The 16,640-nt window shown below is 42.9% G+C and overlaps 1 protein-coding gene across 1 annotated transcript in view; it reads right to left on the reverse strand.

The window, feature by feature from the left end:
- TENT4B (terminal nucleotidyltransferase 4B) overlaps positions 1-16,640 on the reverse strand; it is a 48,944-nt gene that overhangs the window by 4,186 nt on the left and 28,118 nt on the right. The window contains exons 4-11 of the mRNA XM_068411280.1: positions 14,156-14,276; positions 13,020-13,127; positions 9,563-9,691; positions 8,589-8,802; positions 7,592-7,718; positions 7,388-7,491; positions 5,443-5,630; positions 4,721-4,885 (exon numbers count right to left, since the gene is read on the reverse strand). Of these exons, the coding sequence (XP_068267381.1) occupies positions 4,721-4,885; positions 5,443-5,630; positions 7,388-7,491; positions 7,592-7,718; positions 8,589-8,802; positions 9,563-9,691; positions 13,020-13,127; positions 14,156-14,276 (1,156 nt within the window). The remainder of the gene's footprint in view (positions 1-4,720; positions 4,886-5,442; positions 5,631-7,387; positions 7,492-7,591; positions 7,719-8,588; positions 8,803-9,562; positions 9,692-13,019; positions 13,128-14,155; positions 14,277-16,640) is intronic.

Below are 16,640 nucleotides of genomic sequence, written 5' to 3' on the forward strand. Positions count from 1 at the left end.
CTAACCACTCTTCCCCCAGCCTGTAGCGCTGCATGGGGTTGTTGTGGCTGAAGTGTAAGACCCGGCACTTGTTCTTGTTGAACCTCATGCCGTTGGTCTCGGCCCATCTATCTAACCTGTCCAGATCCCTCTGTAGGGCCTTCCTACCCTCCAGCAGATTGACACTCCCACCCAGCTTGGTGTCATCTGCAAATTTGCTGAGGGTGCACTCAATCCCTATGTCTAGATCATCTATAAAGATATTGAACAGCACCAGCCCCAGAACTCAGCCCTGGGGAACACCGCTAGTGACCGGCAACCAGTTGGACTTTGCCCCATTCACCACCACTCTCTGGGCTCAGCCATCCAGCCAGTTTTTAACCCATTTAAGAGTCCACACATCCAAGCCCCGGGCAGCCAGTTTGTCTAGGATGATGCTGTGGGAGACAGTGTCGAATGCCTTACTGAAGTCTAGATAGACTACATCCACAGCCCTGCCCTCATCTACTAAGCGGGTCACTTTGTCATAGAAGGAGACCAGGTTGGTCGAGCAGGACCTGCCTTTCATGAATCCATGTTGGCTGGCCCCGATGCCCCGATTGTCCTGCATGTGCCGTGTAATGGCACTCAGGATGATCTGTTCCATCACCTTGCCTGGCACCGAGGTCAGTCTGACAGGCCTATAGTTCCCTGGATCGTCCTTCCGACCCTTCTTGTACATGGGCGTTACATTTGCTAATTTCCAGCCAGCTGGAACTTCTCCAGTTAACCAGGACTGCCGGTAGATAATAGAGAGTGGTTTGGCAAGTTCATTTGCCAGTTCCTTCATTACTCTGGGGTGAATCCCATCCGGGCCCATAGCCTTGTGGGTGTCCAACTGGCACAGCAGGTCACTAACCATCTCCTCCTGGATTACGGGAGGTTCACACAGCCCCCCGTCCCTAACTTCTGGCTCTGGGGGCCGAGTCTCCTGAGGACAACCGGTCTTGACATTAAAGACCGAGGCAAAGAAGGCATTGAGCACCTCTGCCTTTTCCTCATCCCCTCACACTACACTACCCTCCTCATTCAGCAAGTGGTGGAGGCTCTCCTTGACCCTCCTTTTGCTGTTGACGTATTTGTAAAAGCTTTTTTTGTTATCTTTGACTCTAGCAGCCAAATCAAGCTCTAATTGAGCTCTGGCCCTTCTAATCTTCTCCCTACACGACCTGGCCACGTCCCTATAGACCTCCCAAGTTACCCGACCCTTCTTCCAGAGCAAGTAGGTTCTCTTTTTTTCCTTAAGTTCTAGCCTAAATTCTCTGTTTAACCAGGCTGGTCTTTTTCCCCGATGGCTTGTCTTCTTACAGACTGGGACAGCCTGCTCCTGAATATTTAGCAATTCCCTTTTGAAGCATGTCCAGCCTTCCTGGACTCCTTTGCTCTTCAGGACCAATTGCCAAGGGACTCGGTCCACCAGCCTCTTAAACAGGCTAAAGTCAGCCCGCCAGAAATCTAAGGCAGAAGTTCTACTCTTGCCCCTCCTTACTTCCCCCACTATCGAAAACTCTAACATTTCGTGGTCGCTACTCCCAAGACAGCCACCGACCCTCACATCTCCCACTAGTCCTTCTCTGTTCACAAACAACAGGTCAAGCAGGGCCCCTCCTCTAGTGGGCTCATTTACCACTTGCATGAGGAAGTTGTCCTCCACACATTCGAGGAATCTCCTAGATTGCTTCCTCTCTGCCATGCTGTATTTCCAGCAGACATCCGGCAAGTTGAAGTCACCCACGAGTACAAGGGCCGGCGACCGGGCGGCTTCTGACAGCCGCTTGTAAAACGCCTCGTCCGCCTGCTCATCCTGGTTGGGTGGTCTATAACAGACTCCCACCGTAATGTCCACCCTGCCGACCTTCCCCCTGATCTTCACCCATAAACATTCAACCTTGTCATCCTCACCATCTTCCTCAATTTCAACACAGTCCAAGCACTCCCTAACGTACAGCGCTACCCCACCGCCTCTTCTGCTTCGCCTGTCCCTCTTAAAGAGCCTATAGCCATCCATAGCAGCACTCCAGTCATGAGAGTCATCCCACCACGTTTCTGTGATGGCAACCACATCATAACCTTCCTGCTGTACAGTGGCTTCTAGCTCTTCCTGTTTTGTTGCCCATACTGCGTGCATTGGTGTAAACACACTTCAGCTGGGCTAGCGGCCTTGCCCCCGACGCAGGCCTGTCACCCCTAGGTTCATTTGTGGCTGCCCTGGTCTTATCCCCCTCCCCCACTGAACCTAGTTTAAAGACCTCTTGATCAGCCCTGCCAGCTTCTGGGCCATAACCCTTTTCCCCTTCTGATTCAGCTGTTCCCCATCCGGCATAAGCAGGCCCGGTGCCATGAAAGCCGCCCCGTGGTCAACAAACCCAAAATCCCACCTACAGCACCAGTCTCTTAGCCACGTATTAATCTGTTGTACTTTCATAGTCTTTTCCCTATTTTCACCAAACACCGAAGGAATTGAAGAGAATATCAATCACCTGTGCACCTACCCCCTTTACCAAATGCCCCAGGGCCCTGAAGTCCCTTTTGATTGCCCTGGGACTTCTCTCTTCAATCTCATCCCTACCCACCTGGAATACTAATAGTGGGTAGTAGTCAGAGGGCCTCACCAGTTGAGGAATCCTCCTGGCAACATCCCTTACCCGTGCCCCAGGAAGGCAGCAGACTTCCCTGTGAGTCGGGTCTGGCCTGCATATGGGGCCCTCCGTTCCCCTTAGCAGGGAGTCGCCTATAACAATTACTTTTCTTTTCTCCTTTTTGGAGCTGGTTGCAACCCTCTTACTCGGTTGCTTCTGTTTACGTAGCCCCGTAGAGGGTCTTTCACCTAGATTCGTGTGTTCCTGACGCTCAGGAAGATGCTCAGGCTCCAGCACCTCATACCTATTCTGCAGAGGGACGTGGGGAGGGGAGGAAGGTCGGGATGGGATTTGCCTGCCACCCTGAGCAGGGACCTGCCCCCATTTCCCCCCATCCCCTAGGTCTCCTCCTGCTCCTTGTGGAGAAGGAAGAGGATCCTCCACTACCCGGGGAGCATTAGGCCCGTCCGTTTTCCCCAGGACAGGCAGGGAACAGCACTGCCCGCCATCCTCTTCCTGGGATGCTCTTGTACTCCTTAACCTTTCCACCTCCTCCTTGAGCTGGGCCACCAAGGAGATCAGGTCGTCGACCTGTTCGTACCTCACACAGGTGAGGTCTCCGTTACCCTCGAGTGCCAGGGCCAGGCTCTGGCACTCCCTGCAGCCTGCCACCTGCACCTCCGCATGCTTCCGCGGCAGGTCCGTTTGGGTTGCCATGTCTTTTCTGGCACCCGCAAGGGACTTAGGGCCCCACCGAGTGGAAACCATACCTGCCTGCCCGCCTACCCTGCTCGCCCGCCCTGCCTGTGCAAACTGCTGCGCAAACTGCCAGGCCCCTGTTTGCGCGCTCCCCAGGGGCTCTTCAAATCTCCCACGGTGCCTCCGGCTACGCCCCCTCCTCTCCTGGGACGGGACTCGGGGGCTGCTGATCGGGTGGCCCTGAGCACGGAACCCGCCCGGTACAGCCCGATCTCACCCTCGCCCACACTCACCTCAGTCGCTATCGCTGCCACCGCTGCTGCCGACTGACAGCAGAAGATTCACAGCTCCTTGGCGCCTTCCTCGCCTTGTGCACTGAGAGGGAGTTGATGCTCTCCCCAACGAGCTGCAAATGGCTGTGGCCTCCCCCGCCCTGGGACACACCCAGTCACTGCTGACTCCCCCTCTCCCCTCTGGGCAGGTAGTCCCTGACCTCCCAGAGGCTCTTTATCACCCGATCACGGGGGGGGTGGTGCTACGCCCCCTCCTCTCCTGATTCGTTGCCGGGAACTTCCAGGTCTCGGGGCTGCTGCTCGGGGGCGGGGGGCAGAGCACGGAAACCGCCACTACAGCCCAATCTCGCCCCCACTCACCTCAGTCGCTGTCGCCTCGTTACTAGCTAGGATAGATCATCAGCAAGTCTTCACAATTACTTTTCAGGAATAATATTCCAGAAGATTACAGACTATTTTTCATACATTAAAGAAGTCCTAAATTCTGAAAAAGTGTACACTTAAACTGCATCGATCCAAAGTACATTTTATATAGAGACATATAATATTTCCAGATTACTGAGTTGCCAGAGAAGCACTCCTCAACAGAAGAATCCCCTAAATCATCATAAAGATATTTGTCTTTAGGTGGAAATCAGAGATAATTTCATGTATCAATCAGCAAGGAATCTTCATCACACTTAATGAAAGACAGTTCAACAAGTATCAACAGCTAGCGGAGCAGCCAGTCAGTGTTTTAAACATACACTTTTGCTAACTGTTTTTCACTAGGCGCAGGCAAGTCTCACTAGTTCTCAAATTCCACAATAAAGACTGGAATAAGATGCTTTTTGCAAAAAGGAAATGGGTGCAGCACAACTGTATACATCTGGCAAATCTAGATTTTCCAAAAATAAAGTCAATCCAATTTCATCTGTTTTAAGGCTGGGAAAGCCACTGTTGCAAATTCCTCTGTGTAAGCTAAACAGAGAACCAGGTGACTTGAGATACCATTAGTGCTCAAATTTTTTTAGTGGGGTAAAGAGGAGGTGAAAAACACAGTGTTTCCTTTCCAGAACAAGCTACTCTCCATGGAGGACGTGTAATATTCAAGTAATGTATACACTTGTTGTTTCCAAACATTGCACAAACCTGAGATTTGTTCGTGTTGCTGGATGTATTGGCTGTTTGGCTATTTTGTGTTTTCCCACTTGATTGGGAGGATTCCAGTGACACTTCTTGTGACCCCACTCTGTTTGTGGTAGGCTGACGACAGCTCAATTGTTTAGAGGTTTTGCAAGGTGTTCCATCAGAATCCTTCAGGAAAATGTAAAGTATTAGTAAGCTTTTCTTCAGAGTGAGTGAGTTTTTCTACAAGTGAGTTTTCCCTTAAAAATAAAGCTTGCAGTGGACAAAACAGAACGTTGTTTATTAGATATTAAAATTCTTTCAATCCAGAATTCTTACTGACTAAAATGGACAGATTTAAAAATGTATTGATGCATGATTCTGATTTAGGGATTTGCTTTTGTTTTTTAAATAAAATTCACAAACAGATTTTTTTTTTTTAAAAAGCATATGGCTTAGGACTGCCAGTCTTTTTTTTTTGAAACAGTTTTCCCAGAGAAAAGAGGGCTACGTAACTTCCTATCTACTGTGTTCACTTTCTACATGCATTGTGTCAAAAACACACTGCAACTGACGTGTAGAAATTGCGTAAGAGGTAACATCTTATGCAAGTTAGGATTCTGGATGAAATAATGAACTAGGATTCTGAGCTTTCAAAACGTGTTCTGTGGCAATACAAATCAGGATAAAAACCCAAAGAAACTGAAAAAAAAAAAAAACAAAATCAGAAAACCTCCAGTACTCACTACATCACTAGAGCTGGACAGTGTAGATGATGACGATGATAAAGGACCTGATGAAGAATTTGAAGAATGTTTACTAAGTGTTTCTGAAGTTTTATTTCTAGGTTTTCCCAGTGCTTCATTCTCTTCAGCAAGGTTATTGTTGCATTTGTCCAGCTGCTGAGTATCTACTATCAAGGTTACTCCATTCCCTATTAAGAACAAAACAGAAGCATCACCACATGTTAACTGCTAAAATATGTTGCGCTTTTTTTTTTTAAATACACCCACTCAGGTATTCTATATCTGTTATATCCACCAGGACATGTACAGATGTCTGCACATGTACATACTTTTAATACATGCAGACACACGTATGCATGTGTTTGTGTGTATGAACTGAACGCAGCAAGCCAACACTCTGCAGAGGGCGTGGTGGTTTCCTACAAGATCCATTAATGTACACTATGGAAAACACCAAGCATTACCCACAGTTCAAGATGGAAATTAGAGGAGTAAGGCATGGAAGAAGGTAGCAACAGAGCTCAGATGTGCTGTTTCATAAGATTGTTTCATGACACACTTCAACAGCACTCAAATACATAGGTTTAAATTCTGTTCCTATATGCCCAATACTCAGCAACTCCCATTTTTGTTCTGCTGGAGCTGCTATGGTCGTAAGAACTCCAAGGAAACCTGGTTGCTTTGTATGATACCCTACATTGAAAATATGAGATACAGAACATTCATATCTCACTAACTTCCATCTTAATAAAAAAAAAGAATTGGGACTTAAATCTAAACTAAGTCTGCGAGACTGCCACTGTAACAGTTATCTCCCTGATACAGGGTTATTTTTATTTTTTTAAATACTGTGTTATCTCACGTAAGACACCCAGGAGTTACCTCTGATTTATACAACATACATCTGTTGCCCCACTAGCTGTATTTTTATAGAGTTGAAATCACACATCCCAACAGGTAGCTAAGTATTACCCTGGAGCTCGCAGGACTGAATGGGGGTTGGCTGCCATTAGCAGGCGGCACGGCAGTGCCGCAAGGCTCTACAGACTGATAAAACACAAACGGCCAAGCAGCACATTCAATTTACACGGACAGTGAGGCAAACCACTGACAAAAGCTTTAGAAACAAACAAAAGCTTTAAAAACAAATAAACAAAACCCCAACCTAGCCTAAGGACTGGGTAGTTGTGTCATCTTCTCTGATTACTCCCTAATAGGAGAAGGCTTCTAGTAGCTAACATTCTAAAATTAATTGTAGAGTATTAAAATTAATTTTAATTTGAAAACTTCCAGCCAACAGATGCACCTACACCAAAAGAGGGTGGCAACTGATTGGTGAAGTCAGAAGATGGGCAATGAAAATAAGGTGATTTTAAAGGACATTTTCAGCAAGTTCTCTGGCTAGATTGTGTGTGTTTCCATTTGTTAGTAACAAGAATTATGATTGATATTTCAGGATTTTTCTGTTTAAAAGACTTATTCCATTTACATGATCAATCCTGGTTTAAATATTTCTTCCATACATGTACAGTATGTTAAACTTTAAAATAAAAGAACAACAGAGGGTAAGGATTTAGATTTACACTAGCATTCCCAGTAATTCTTTTTAAAACCTTGTCCACATTTAAAGGACAAAGGAAGCATGACAGTAACAACACGTGTAATTTAAATTGGAAGTTTTTCAAAAGCATCCTTTTGCAAGGCAGCAGCACTCTTTACAGACCTCTCTGCTACCAAATCTATCACTGTAAAATAAAGATGCGGTACAAATCTAAATTTTCTGGATGAGAACACAAGAAGCAGCCCATCACCACTGAGCAAAAAAGTAAATTCATATTAAGATGCATACATTGCCTTATGTGAGGCAGCAACAACAAAATTTACATGCTCAAAATACGCAGGAAGTTTCCCCGCTATCAATCAGCCACGCTTAGTCAAGACTTACTGTTACACGAAGACTCTGTCCTACTTTGCATTCCCCACTGCTTCGATATCCAGTCTCTGTATGTGGCCACTTCTTGCGTTACTCTAATTATTCTACCTAATATACTGTAAACCAGGAAAAAAACAAAACGGTCACCACAGTTAATTTTCAGACACACCAAAATATAAGCAATTAATGTCTGAGATTTAGACTCATAAAATTTACCTTTCCGTTTCGTTGTTAGGATAATATTTAGCTATTGGGGAAACTGCATGGCTCAAAACAACATAGGCATAATCAAAAGCCTGTTTCACTTGCATGGCACCATATGAACTCCTCCCAACATCATTACCTTAAAATAAGAATATAATTAAATAAATAAGATTGAAACTGTGATTATCTCCTTTCAGACAGGAGACAGTAATGTCTTTTAAAAATTGCCCTTAAGTCCCAACTCATTGAAGTTACCTCTTATAGAACAGGATTAGTGAAGCATAAATATTTGAAAGAGCTTAAAAGATCTATAGATATTTACATGCACAGAAGTCAAAAATGGCAATTCTCTGTGTAAGAGTGCAACACATAAAGAAAAAAAAACCATAAAATCCTGTACTGCATATATTACACCTGTAACAGTACTACCCTGGGTGACATTTTTCTAGATCAGAAATACGTTAACTCTTTCCTATGAACAGCACTTGACTGACCATTTCAGAAGCTACCCATTCAAGTCAACAATCAACCTTAATGTCAAGGTGACAGTACAGAATGAAACCACCACATATTTATGTGACTTTACGGAATCAAACATGAGAGTGTGCCCAAGAATATACGTACATTAGAAAGTGCAACTGTGATACAGGCAAACACAAGCTTGAAAGGGACCACACGTCCACACAGGTATATCTAGCCTGCGCCCATGCTGCTGTAGGTTTATTGCTGTTACCACAGAGCATGTGGAAGTTGTTCGGCGTGCTCTCTCGTACCTCCTGACTGCAGAACAGGCGTGCTTTTGGGTGACATGGTAACTTTTGCTAGGAACATGTCTTAAAGAAAATCATTGTGTTCCGAGTGCATCTTATGTTCATAGACATGAATGAGGTGTTTCTGTTCGGGTTTTGGTGGTCATTCTGTGCTATTCTTTAATTTAACTCCTCCGGATTAAGCATTCCCCTAACTTTTTTTCTTAGTCAATACACTAAATCTTGGTTTAGGAGGATACCTGGCTGTAAAGGATCTTCGATATACAGCATTGATGGTCTGTAGCCATCCAGCATGCTTTTTTGCACTTCATCCTTGGCAACGTAAGAGCCACCATCCTTTATTCGGATTCCAGTCTTCAGATAATTGAAGTGACGTCCATATAATTCAAAAAACTCTATTAAAAGAACACCATAGTTGGCATTGGGCATACAGGCATCTTCCCTCGGATGCAGCTATTAAGAAGAGAGAAAAAAAATAATTTTCTTAAGACTTCAAGTTTCAAGCCCCTTTAAGCACCTTTTCTTTTTCACAGCAAACATGTATAAATACAATAACAAACAATAATAAAACATAATATATAGAGCAAGCACATCTAAATATGGTATTTTTCCTTGATAAAGCAGTTTTGCATCTTTAAAATAAGATGTTAACAAAACCTTCATAAACTAATTACCTCTTAAAAATAAGGCTGGCAAGTATCAATATTTTTGTATTTGAACTTTTAGTTCAATAAATGAACTTCCAGCACTAATGGCAGGGTTCTTGTGAAAAAGCAAAGACATTTGCGCTTCACCAACCTGGGTTTTAATGCACACAGCTATCTAAGTGATCCCCTCTACTGTTAAGTACGCAGCTTGAGAGATTATGAACAAAACCAGTTCATAATTGTGACGGACACAAAACTTGACTTCTTTTTTTTGCAGGAGCAAATGGAAATGCTATTAGTCAATATAAGAAAAAATTGGAGTTGGAAGAGATTTTGGCTTCTTTCAAAACAATATGCCTGTTGCCTTCATTTCTTTTGTGCTCAGCAGGCAACTGCAGGAGCACTCAGCAAACACCACGCTCCAGTTCAAGGCTCAGGTTTAAAAGTAACTACAATCTGGAGAAGTACATGATAGCTTAAATGATTCAATTTAAGGACTGATTAAATTCCTTCTTAATGTAATGTCCTTTTGCACCAATGGCATCAACAGATTTCATGAAGTTTACCTGAAGGAAACTGACAGCCATTAAAAAAAGACTATAAGAACCGATTCCACCTGTAAATACTTCATTAAGGTCCCTCTGCAACAGGAACTGTTTCAATACTAAAACTAGATACGGCAAAACAGGATATTTCTGAAAGAGAAAAACAAAGGTATTAGGATACTGTGATGCATATATACAACTGATGGTAAGAAAGCACACTGAAGCTATCTGTTATATTAAGTTTCAAAGCTAAGTATAATTCTAACTTTTTATTTTTAGTAACAGGGGAGAAGCCAAGTGCTCTGCCTGTGACCAAGAGAGTTATTTTACCTCTTCAACTCCAGCGGCAGATATTAACAAAAGAAAAAAATCATTACCTCATAAAATCAGAATGATTTTGTTTGAATATGTAAATACACTTGCTTTTCTCATACAAGTGAAAAGGAAAGCAAAGGAAGAACTATGGAGATATCCATGTTTCTAACAAAACCTTCCTGCTACAACCAAAGGGATATCCCAAAGCAGACTGAGACTGCTGTCCTGCAAGTACTTCAGATGCCCAGAGGTCAAAACAGTTCTTCAAAATGACTACATCCAGACAACATTTCCAAAGGAGACAAATACTCACTGTTGGGTAACTGGTCCTTCAATAGGTTTGTCCGCATGGATTCCCTTAGACGTGTGCATACGCTGCACATGCGGAGAACATGGACCTTTTGGACAGCAGTGGAGGCTGGGGCTATGCCTGCACTCTGTATGCCCCTCACAGGGGAGGGGGCAAGAGAGGCTCCACAGGATCACTCCTTTTATCTACACAGAGCTAAAAAGTTCCTTAGTGTCAGAGAAGAGATGTGGTTCATGGTGTCTTTGATTGCAAAAGACTAAAGGGAAAGAAGAATTTCTCCAAGAACTTCTTTGCACTAGTCTTATGGTGAGTATCGGGAGCCCTATTTAACCGAAGATCCCAAGATCACCTTTTTGAACTATTAAGAACTTACAGTCACAAGCTGAAGTGTTGAGTGTCAGTATGTATCAAAATTCAAAGACATGATTTTTCTCAGGAAACTGTATACCTTTAATTAAGGCTTCAGCTGCCTCAGACTTTCTAAATAAACTGGATGAGGAGAAACAGGCATTTCCAAGGGTAATACCGAACACGACACCTCAGTTAGGTATTCAAAGTTATGTGGGACAAAATAAGACCCAAGAGAATGCCCTGCAAGTGTTTTACAGAGAGATCCTCCAGAACACCAGTGAAGTCACTTGGCAAGTACACATCAAGTTTTCTCCAAGTTAAACAAATGACCCTCCACGGTAGCGCAGCCATCACCTGCCGTGTGTCAGGGCCGAGTGCCACCTCTCCCCCGTCACACCAGGCTCAGCCACCCATGCCCACCGCCAGCTCTGGTGCAGCACAGCTGCATGGCCTTGGCTTGGGCTGCTGGGAAAACAGCCGTGTGGGAAAGTGCCATGTGGGAAGCCTTGTTGGGAGTCCTCCCGCTTCACTCGAGAGCTGCCTTTCATCTCAGCTGTTCCCCCTGGCGTCTGCCTGAGCCATGCTGCTGCGCACTGATCCTGACCCTGACCCTAACCGCTGACTTGGCATCCTCAGCCTCGACCTCCTCACTGTCTGTCAGCCACTGGCCAGACTGTGAGCTGACCCCGACTGCTGTCACCAGACCTGCTCTGCTCTTCGGGTTGGGGTACCACAGGGCTGCACCCCGGCGGGCAAGGCCCCTGCCCTGTGCCTGCCCAGCTGCCACATGCAGCTCACGCTCTCTCCCCGGGGGCACAGCCCGCTCTCGCCGTGCCCTGACCCAAGGCGAAAGCAGTCTCTCCAAAGGGTTACAAACAACCTGGGCAACAAGAACACGCTAACACTTTTTGTTTAAGCACACAAAAAAATGCCTTCAGGTGCTCAAGAGGAGACTACCTCCTACCTTGAAATTAAGAAGTACACAGGCAATTTTGGGCAAGCACACAGGGCTTTATGGACTTACCTAAAAATAAATGTATATGCAGAGTGTAACAGAAATATAGCCCCCGTGTCGTGGGGGAAAACAAAATACAGACTGTCTGTCCACCACAAGGCAATGTGACAATGCCCGGGATGTAAAAACTGAAAGTAGCCACCAAATTCCAGGCAGGTATCTTACGACAGAGAATCTGGGCATCTTCTTTCTCCAACAAGGAGCTACACAGCACAAAACTATCGGTCTTGGTCTAGTAGCAAACAGTCAACACAACTGAGTTCTGTTCATCAGACAGAGGCTGAGAGAAGGTCGGTCTCTGGAGCCACCCCATCCTCTTACTCTGAACATGGATGCAAGAGACCTCACCAGCGCAAGGTTTAAGCAGAAGGTTTATTTCACACCATGCAGTTGAGACTATGCAGACAAATACATTATCTACTGAAACTCAACTAAGTATGGAGATTTTTCTCCTACACCCTTCTACAGATTAAAGAACTAGACACTGTAGAAGCAAACTGAGCTACTTTCATACTTGCTACTAAACACACATAAAGGAACTGAAGATTAACAAGTTGAAGGCCATACATTCAACTCATCAGCAATTGAAAATCCCCCAAAATTTAGAAGACTTCTTGCAACTCAATGACATTATTAAAGCAGGTATACATGATTTCTAACCCTCATGACTGAAAGTAAAGTGCTTGCTTTATTCAGATTTACAGAGTTTTCTGAAGGAGTTTTACTTATCTGGCTATTGAAATACTTTGATTTTCCTGCTGCCCATTAGTTTGGTTAAAAAACCAAAGCAGTTAGCAGTAGAACAGTAATACTGAAGCACTTAAGTGAGACTGAACTGCACTTCATCTCCCTAGACAGAACACAAAAATCCAAGAAAAAATTTCCTACTGCTTTTATGAGACATTTACTATGAGTGTCCAATGCTCGGAATAGGGGAAGGGAAGAAAAGGAGTGTAATGATACTTCAAAACTTTAAATACAACAGCTCATTAATCCTAACAAAATTATCCTATGTATTAAATGAAAATAACTGTAGTGTATCTATGATACAGGTATTAGTGAATCCCTGAACAGTAACTTACTAAATTTAACTTAGTCTACTTAATTAGCATTTGTATGCTGAAACAATATTCAATCTAGAACAAGATTATTCCTACTTTCTGCAGGAATTATTACTAATTTTAGGTTATTACTAATTTTAAGTTCAAGGAACCACAGTTAGAAGAGCAGAACATTTAAGACAGGTATTGATGCATTTTCCTTAGTAATCGTATCATTGTAACTTCTCCATAGTTTCTTTGTACATTTTACTATCTTTATGCCTTTTAGGGCAATATATCTAAAACCTAAAAACATCACAAAATAGTATCACATAGCAAAAAATAACAGAGAGTGAAAGCGTATCTCTAGTAAGTCAAAGTAAAACAGAAAATCAAATTAAGTCATCAAATATTCAGCTCTGTAGTTCTATTATAGTGTTGCCTAACCTTGATAAAATCTTTGATGAGCTGGGCTGCTTTAACCCCGTTCTGTACATTAAAGCTTATATCAACTTTTACTTCAGTGAAGGAATCTGTCAGTTTAATAATAGGTACCTGCAAAAGAAAGACAGATTAAGTCACTACAAGATTTCCAAGATGCATTTGGTTTCATTCATACTTATATGCACCAGTAAAACTGAAACGTTTTATCAATTTGTAGAGAAGAAGTAGACAGAGAAAAGAGGACTCCTGTCTATTTACGAACTCACGCTCCTTGACAATCTGTTTACAGAAACTTTGCTTTTTTAACTCTTAAATGCTATTTTCAATTTACTATTCCGTTTAACAGAATTTAATGCTTCATCTTCAAAGTGATTCATTTTAAATTGTTTTTAGCCAGTTCCTGGTGCAGAAGCCTAGTTCTAGTGGGAAAAACAAACACCAGAGGGAGACAAACGCTTAAGAAATAAAGATAAATAGTCATAGACAGATTCTTAAGACACACTCATGTCATTGTGGGTCGTTGATTCCTCGTCAAAATTACTTTCAAAGAAGAAGCACAAGATATTGAGAGCACTCTGACAGATCTCCACCTGAGTGGTTTCCAAATTAGCCCTCTCTGCTGATAACAGCCGTCAATTAGATACCTTTTTAAACCCCAACACTCTTACATACTCTTACAATTAGCAAAAGGTAGGAAGTTATAATGGAATTAATCCCACCCTGCGCAAGACATACAATTACGTATTTATACAAGGCTGTACTTACTACTTCTATGTGAAAATGTATTATGTCTGCTTACTTGGAATAAGAAAAAATAAATAATTTACTTATGTACAAACTCAGTCCAGAAATTCACAACTCTAATCCCGTTAATTCACAACAATGACTAGTATAACCTCACTGAAAAGCAAGTGTATGTTGTGCACTACAGAAAATCCAATGATTTTCCCCAACAGAAGAAATGCTTCTGTTGAAGCACTATCATAAAACCATACCAAATAAAAAGGTTCTATTGGTTCTATTTCAATTTTATATAGAAAATAGTTTCTGCTTACGAAAATTCATCCTTTTAACCAACATCTGTTTTTGATTAGGAATTTAGCTTAGAACACGGAAATACCCTCTTGCCCCAAACTTACAGTTGCTTTATCTAAAACCTTTACTGAGTTTTCATCTGCTACATTGTGCTTTCTAAGAGCTTCTTCCAGGGTCCAAAGAGGTAATGCCTTCCATTTTCCAAACACGACTAAATCAATATCACTGAAATGGAAAGAAAATACAGATTTATTCATTTCAAATTTAAGTGTATTCAAATCAATACACTTAAAAGATAAACAACTGACATCCACACATAACTAGAATAAAGCTGGCAGAATGTAGCTTAACCAAATAATTTATTCTCAGTTTTCTGAGGAAAGGGGTGGGGATGAACTCTTACACTTGGGGAAACACAGAACACTTCAGGTTACCAAGGGCAGGGGACAGATACACATACTAATCAGTTGGGTTGCAAAGCCAGAGATTAGCCTCCTCAGGCCACACTGGCAGCAGAGAGGGTTCAGCTTCTCCAGAGTGATTCAGAGCAAGAAATTAACTTCTTGTGAATCACCACCTTTGGGCTGTATTAATCAGTAAAGCCGATTTAACAGCTTGTCACTGAAAGAGAAAGTCCTGTTCCACATCCTCTGCTCCCAGATGCATGGTCCCGTCTCCTTCTTTGCTCTAGGTCTGGTGTTTGTCTAATCCACAGCATTATTAATGGGCCTGGAAGAAACCAACCCCCCAACCCACTCTTTTTAAAAAAAACCCAAACATTCTCAGGTAATTTCCTGCTTCTTTGCAACTCGAGGTTGGTCTTCTGGGTGATCAGAGCACGGGTGAGTGCACGGTAAGCAGTTGGCCTGTAATGCCAAGAACAGGGAGCAGGGAAGGAGAGAGGAAAATGTGGCAACTTTGTCTTCAGGACACAAAAAGCTGTTAAATGAGATCAAACCATCTAATTAACTTTGCTCATTAACTCAGCTTCTTGAAGAGGTGTCTCCATCTCCTGCTACACTTACCCCCTACACACATGCCCATTCATTTGAATATACAAGGAGCTGACACCCTAATTCAACGCCTGAACTCGAATTCAAAAGGTGACTGGTGTCCAAGCTGAGGACAGGGTAGGATAGTGTGAGATCCCAAGCTTTGTCCTCTTTACTCCCCTACTTCTTTTGACTTCCCCTGCTTTGTTGGGAGCCCAAAGGAGGCAAGCACATAACCCTATAGTTATAATAGCAGGCCTCTGCAGTAATATGGAAAACTGCATAACAGAAAACACCGAAAAATTTAGGAATACCTTTTCCCTCCTCTAGATTCTACAGGTCTGCCGATTCACAAACAACACTGCTTTAACCATCTCAAAGAAACTACATCTGCATTAGACGAAATACCTCCTGCCGACAAGCAGTGCCGGCAGCAGGCAAGTTCAGCAGCAGTTCAGCTGCATACCATTCAGCTGACAAGGATAGGCAGCACGCAGCCAGTTTCAGAAAACTATGTCCAGTCCCTGCTTGGAGAGCAGGAAATGCTGCTGGACACTTCTCTTCTAAACTAAATTAGTGTTAAACCCACTACTGGTGCTGACAGTTAACAACCAGAGACATTTTTCTGATGCACACCCAGAGAAAAAGCAGCTCTGCTGTCACCTTGAGGATAGATATTGCCTGGAAAATAACACAGAGATCCACCAGCTAAACAACCGTGTGCCCCAATCTTCAATATCAGTTTAAGTAAAAGGATATTGGGCAAATTCTAACAGAGTAACAGAATTAAAAACACACTGTAGGTTTTTCTAAATCCCAGAACCTGAAATCTAAATTAACTATACAGTTACTGACGGGTGGGGAAAACCTAGGGCAAAGGGAAGCTTTGCTAGAAGGCAACAGGAAATTAATTAACAACACGCAAATGCTGGTTACTTTGAAAGTTTGGCCAAAGAACGAGACCGAATGTGAAAACAATGTGTATTTGTACACCTTACTTCTGCCTTTCCAACAGAAACAGAGCAATTCGGCTCTCCTGCAACTCCTTAGACTAAAGCAGATACTGAAGTATCTGACAGATACTTTCTTTTTTCAAAAAGAGATGAAACGATGACTCGGGTATCCATCGCTTGCAGTCAGTACTAGGTATTAATTCCTCATGTTCCCAAAGTGTCCCAATTCAAGTGTTAACCTCAGACTTAGGCTATTTCAATGTGTTTATCCGCTGCAGCCATTTAAGCCTTTCATTTAATTTCTATTTGTCAAAAATACTTACAATCTCTACACAGAAGATACCAGTGTCACTGAGTAATGACTTCACTTTTGAAAACGAGTAATAAATTTGGAAAAGGTAGAGGTTGACTACTGTACAGATTTCACAGAAGAAGACTGAAAGAAAAAGCCAGCTCTGTATGTATCCTTTTCTCTTCAGTGCCAACATTAGCGTTAACAAGGTAATGTTAAATGTTTCAACTTAATCAACTGTGGAGATAAAATTTAGCTTCTCTTTTAAGGCCAACCTCTTATTTCGGTTCAGTCGTTTAATGAAACCAAATCACAAAATAAACTTTTTTTGACAACTTGGTAATTCAGATCT

This window comes from Nyctibius grandis, chromosome 12 (assembly GCF_013368605.1).
Source record: "Nyctibius grandis isolate bNycGra1 chromosome 12, bNycGra1.pri, whole genome shotgun sequence".
NCBI classification, from domain to species: domain Eukaryota; kingdom Metazoa; phylum Chordata; class Aves; order Nyctibiiformes; family Nyctibiidae; genus Nyctibius; species Nyctibius grandis.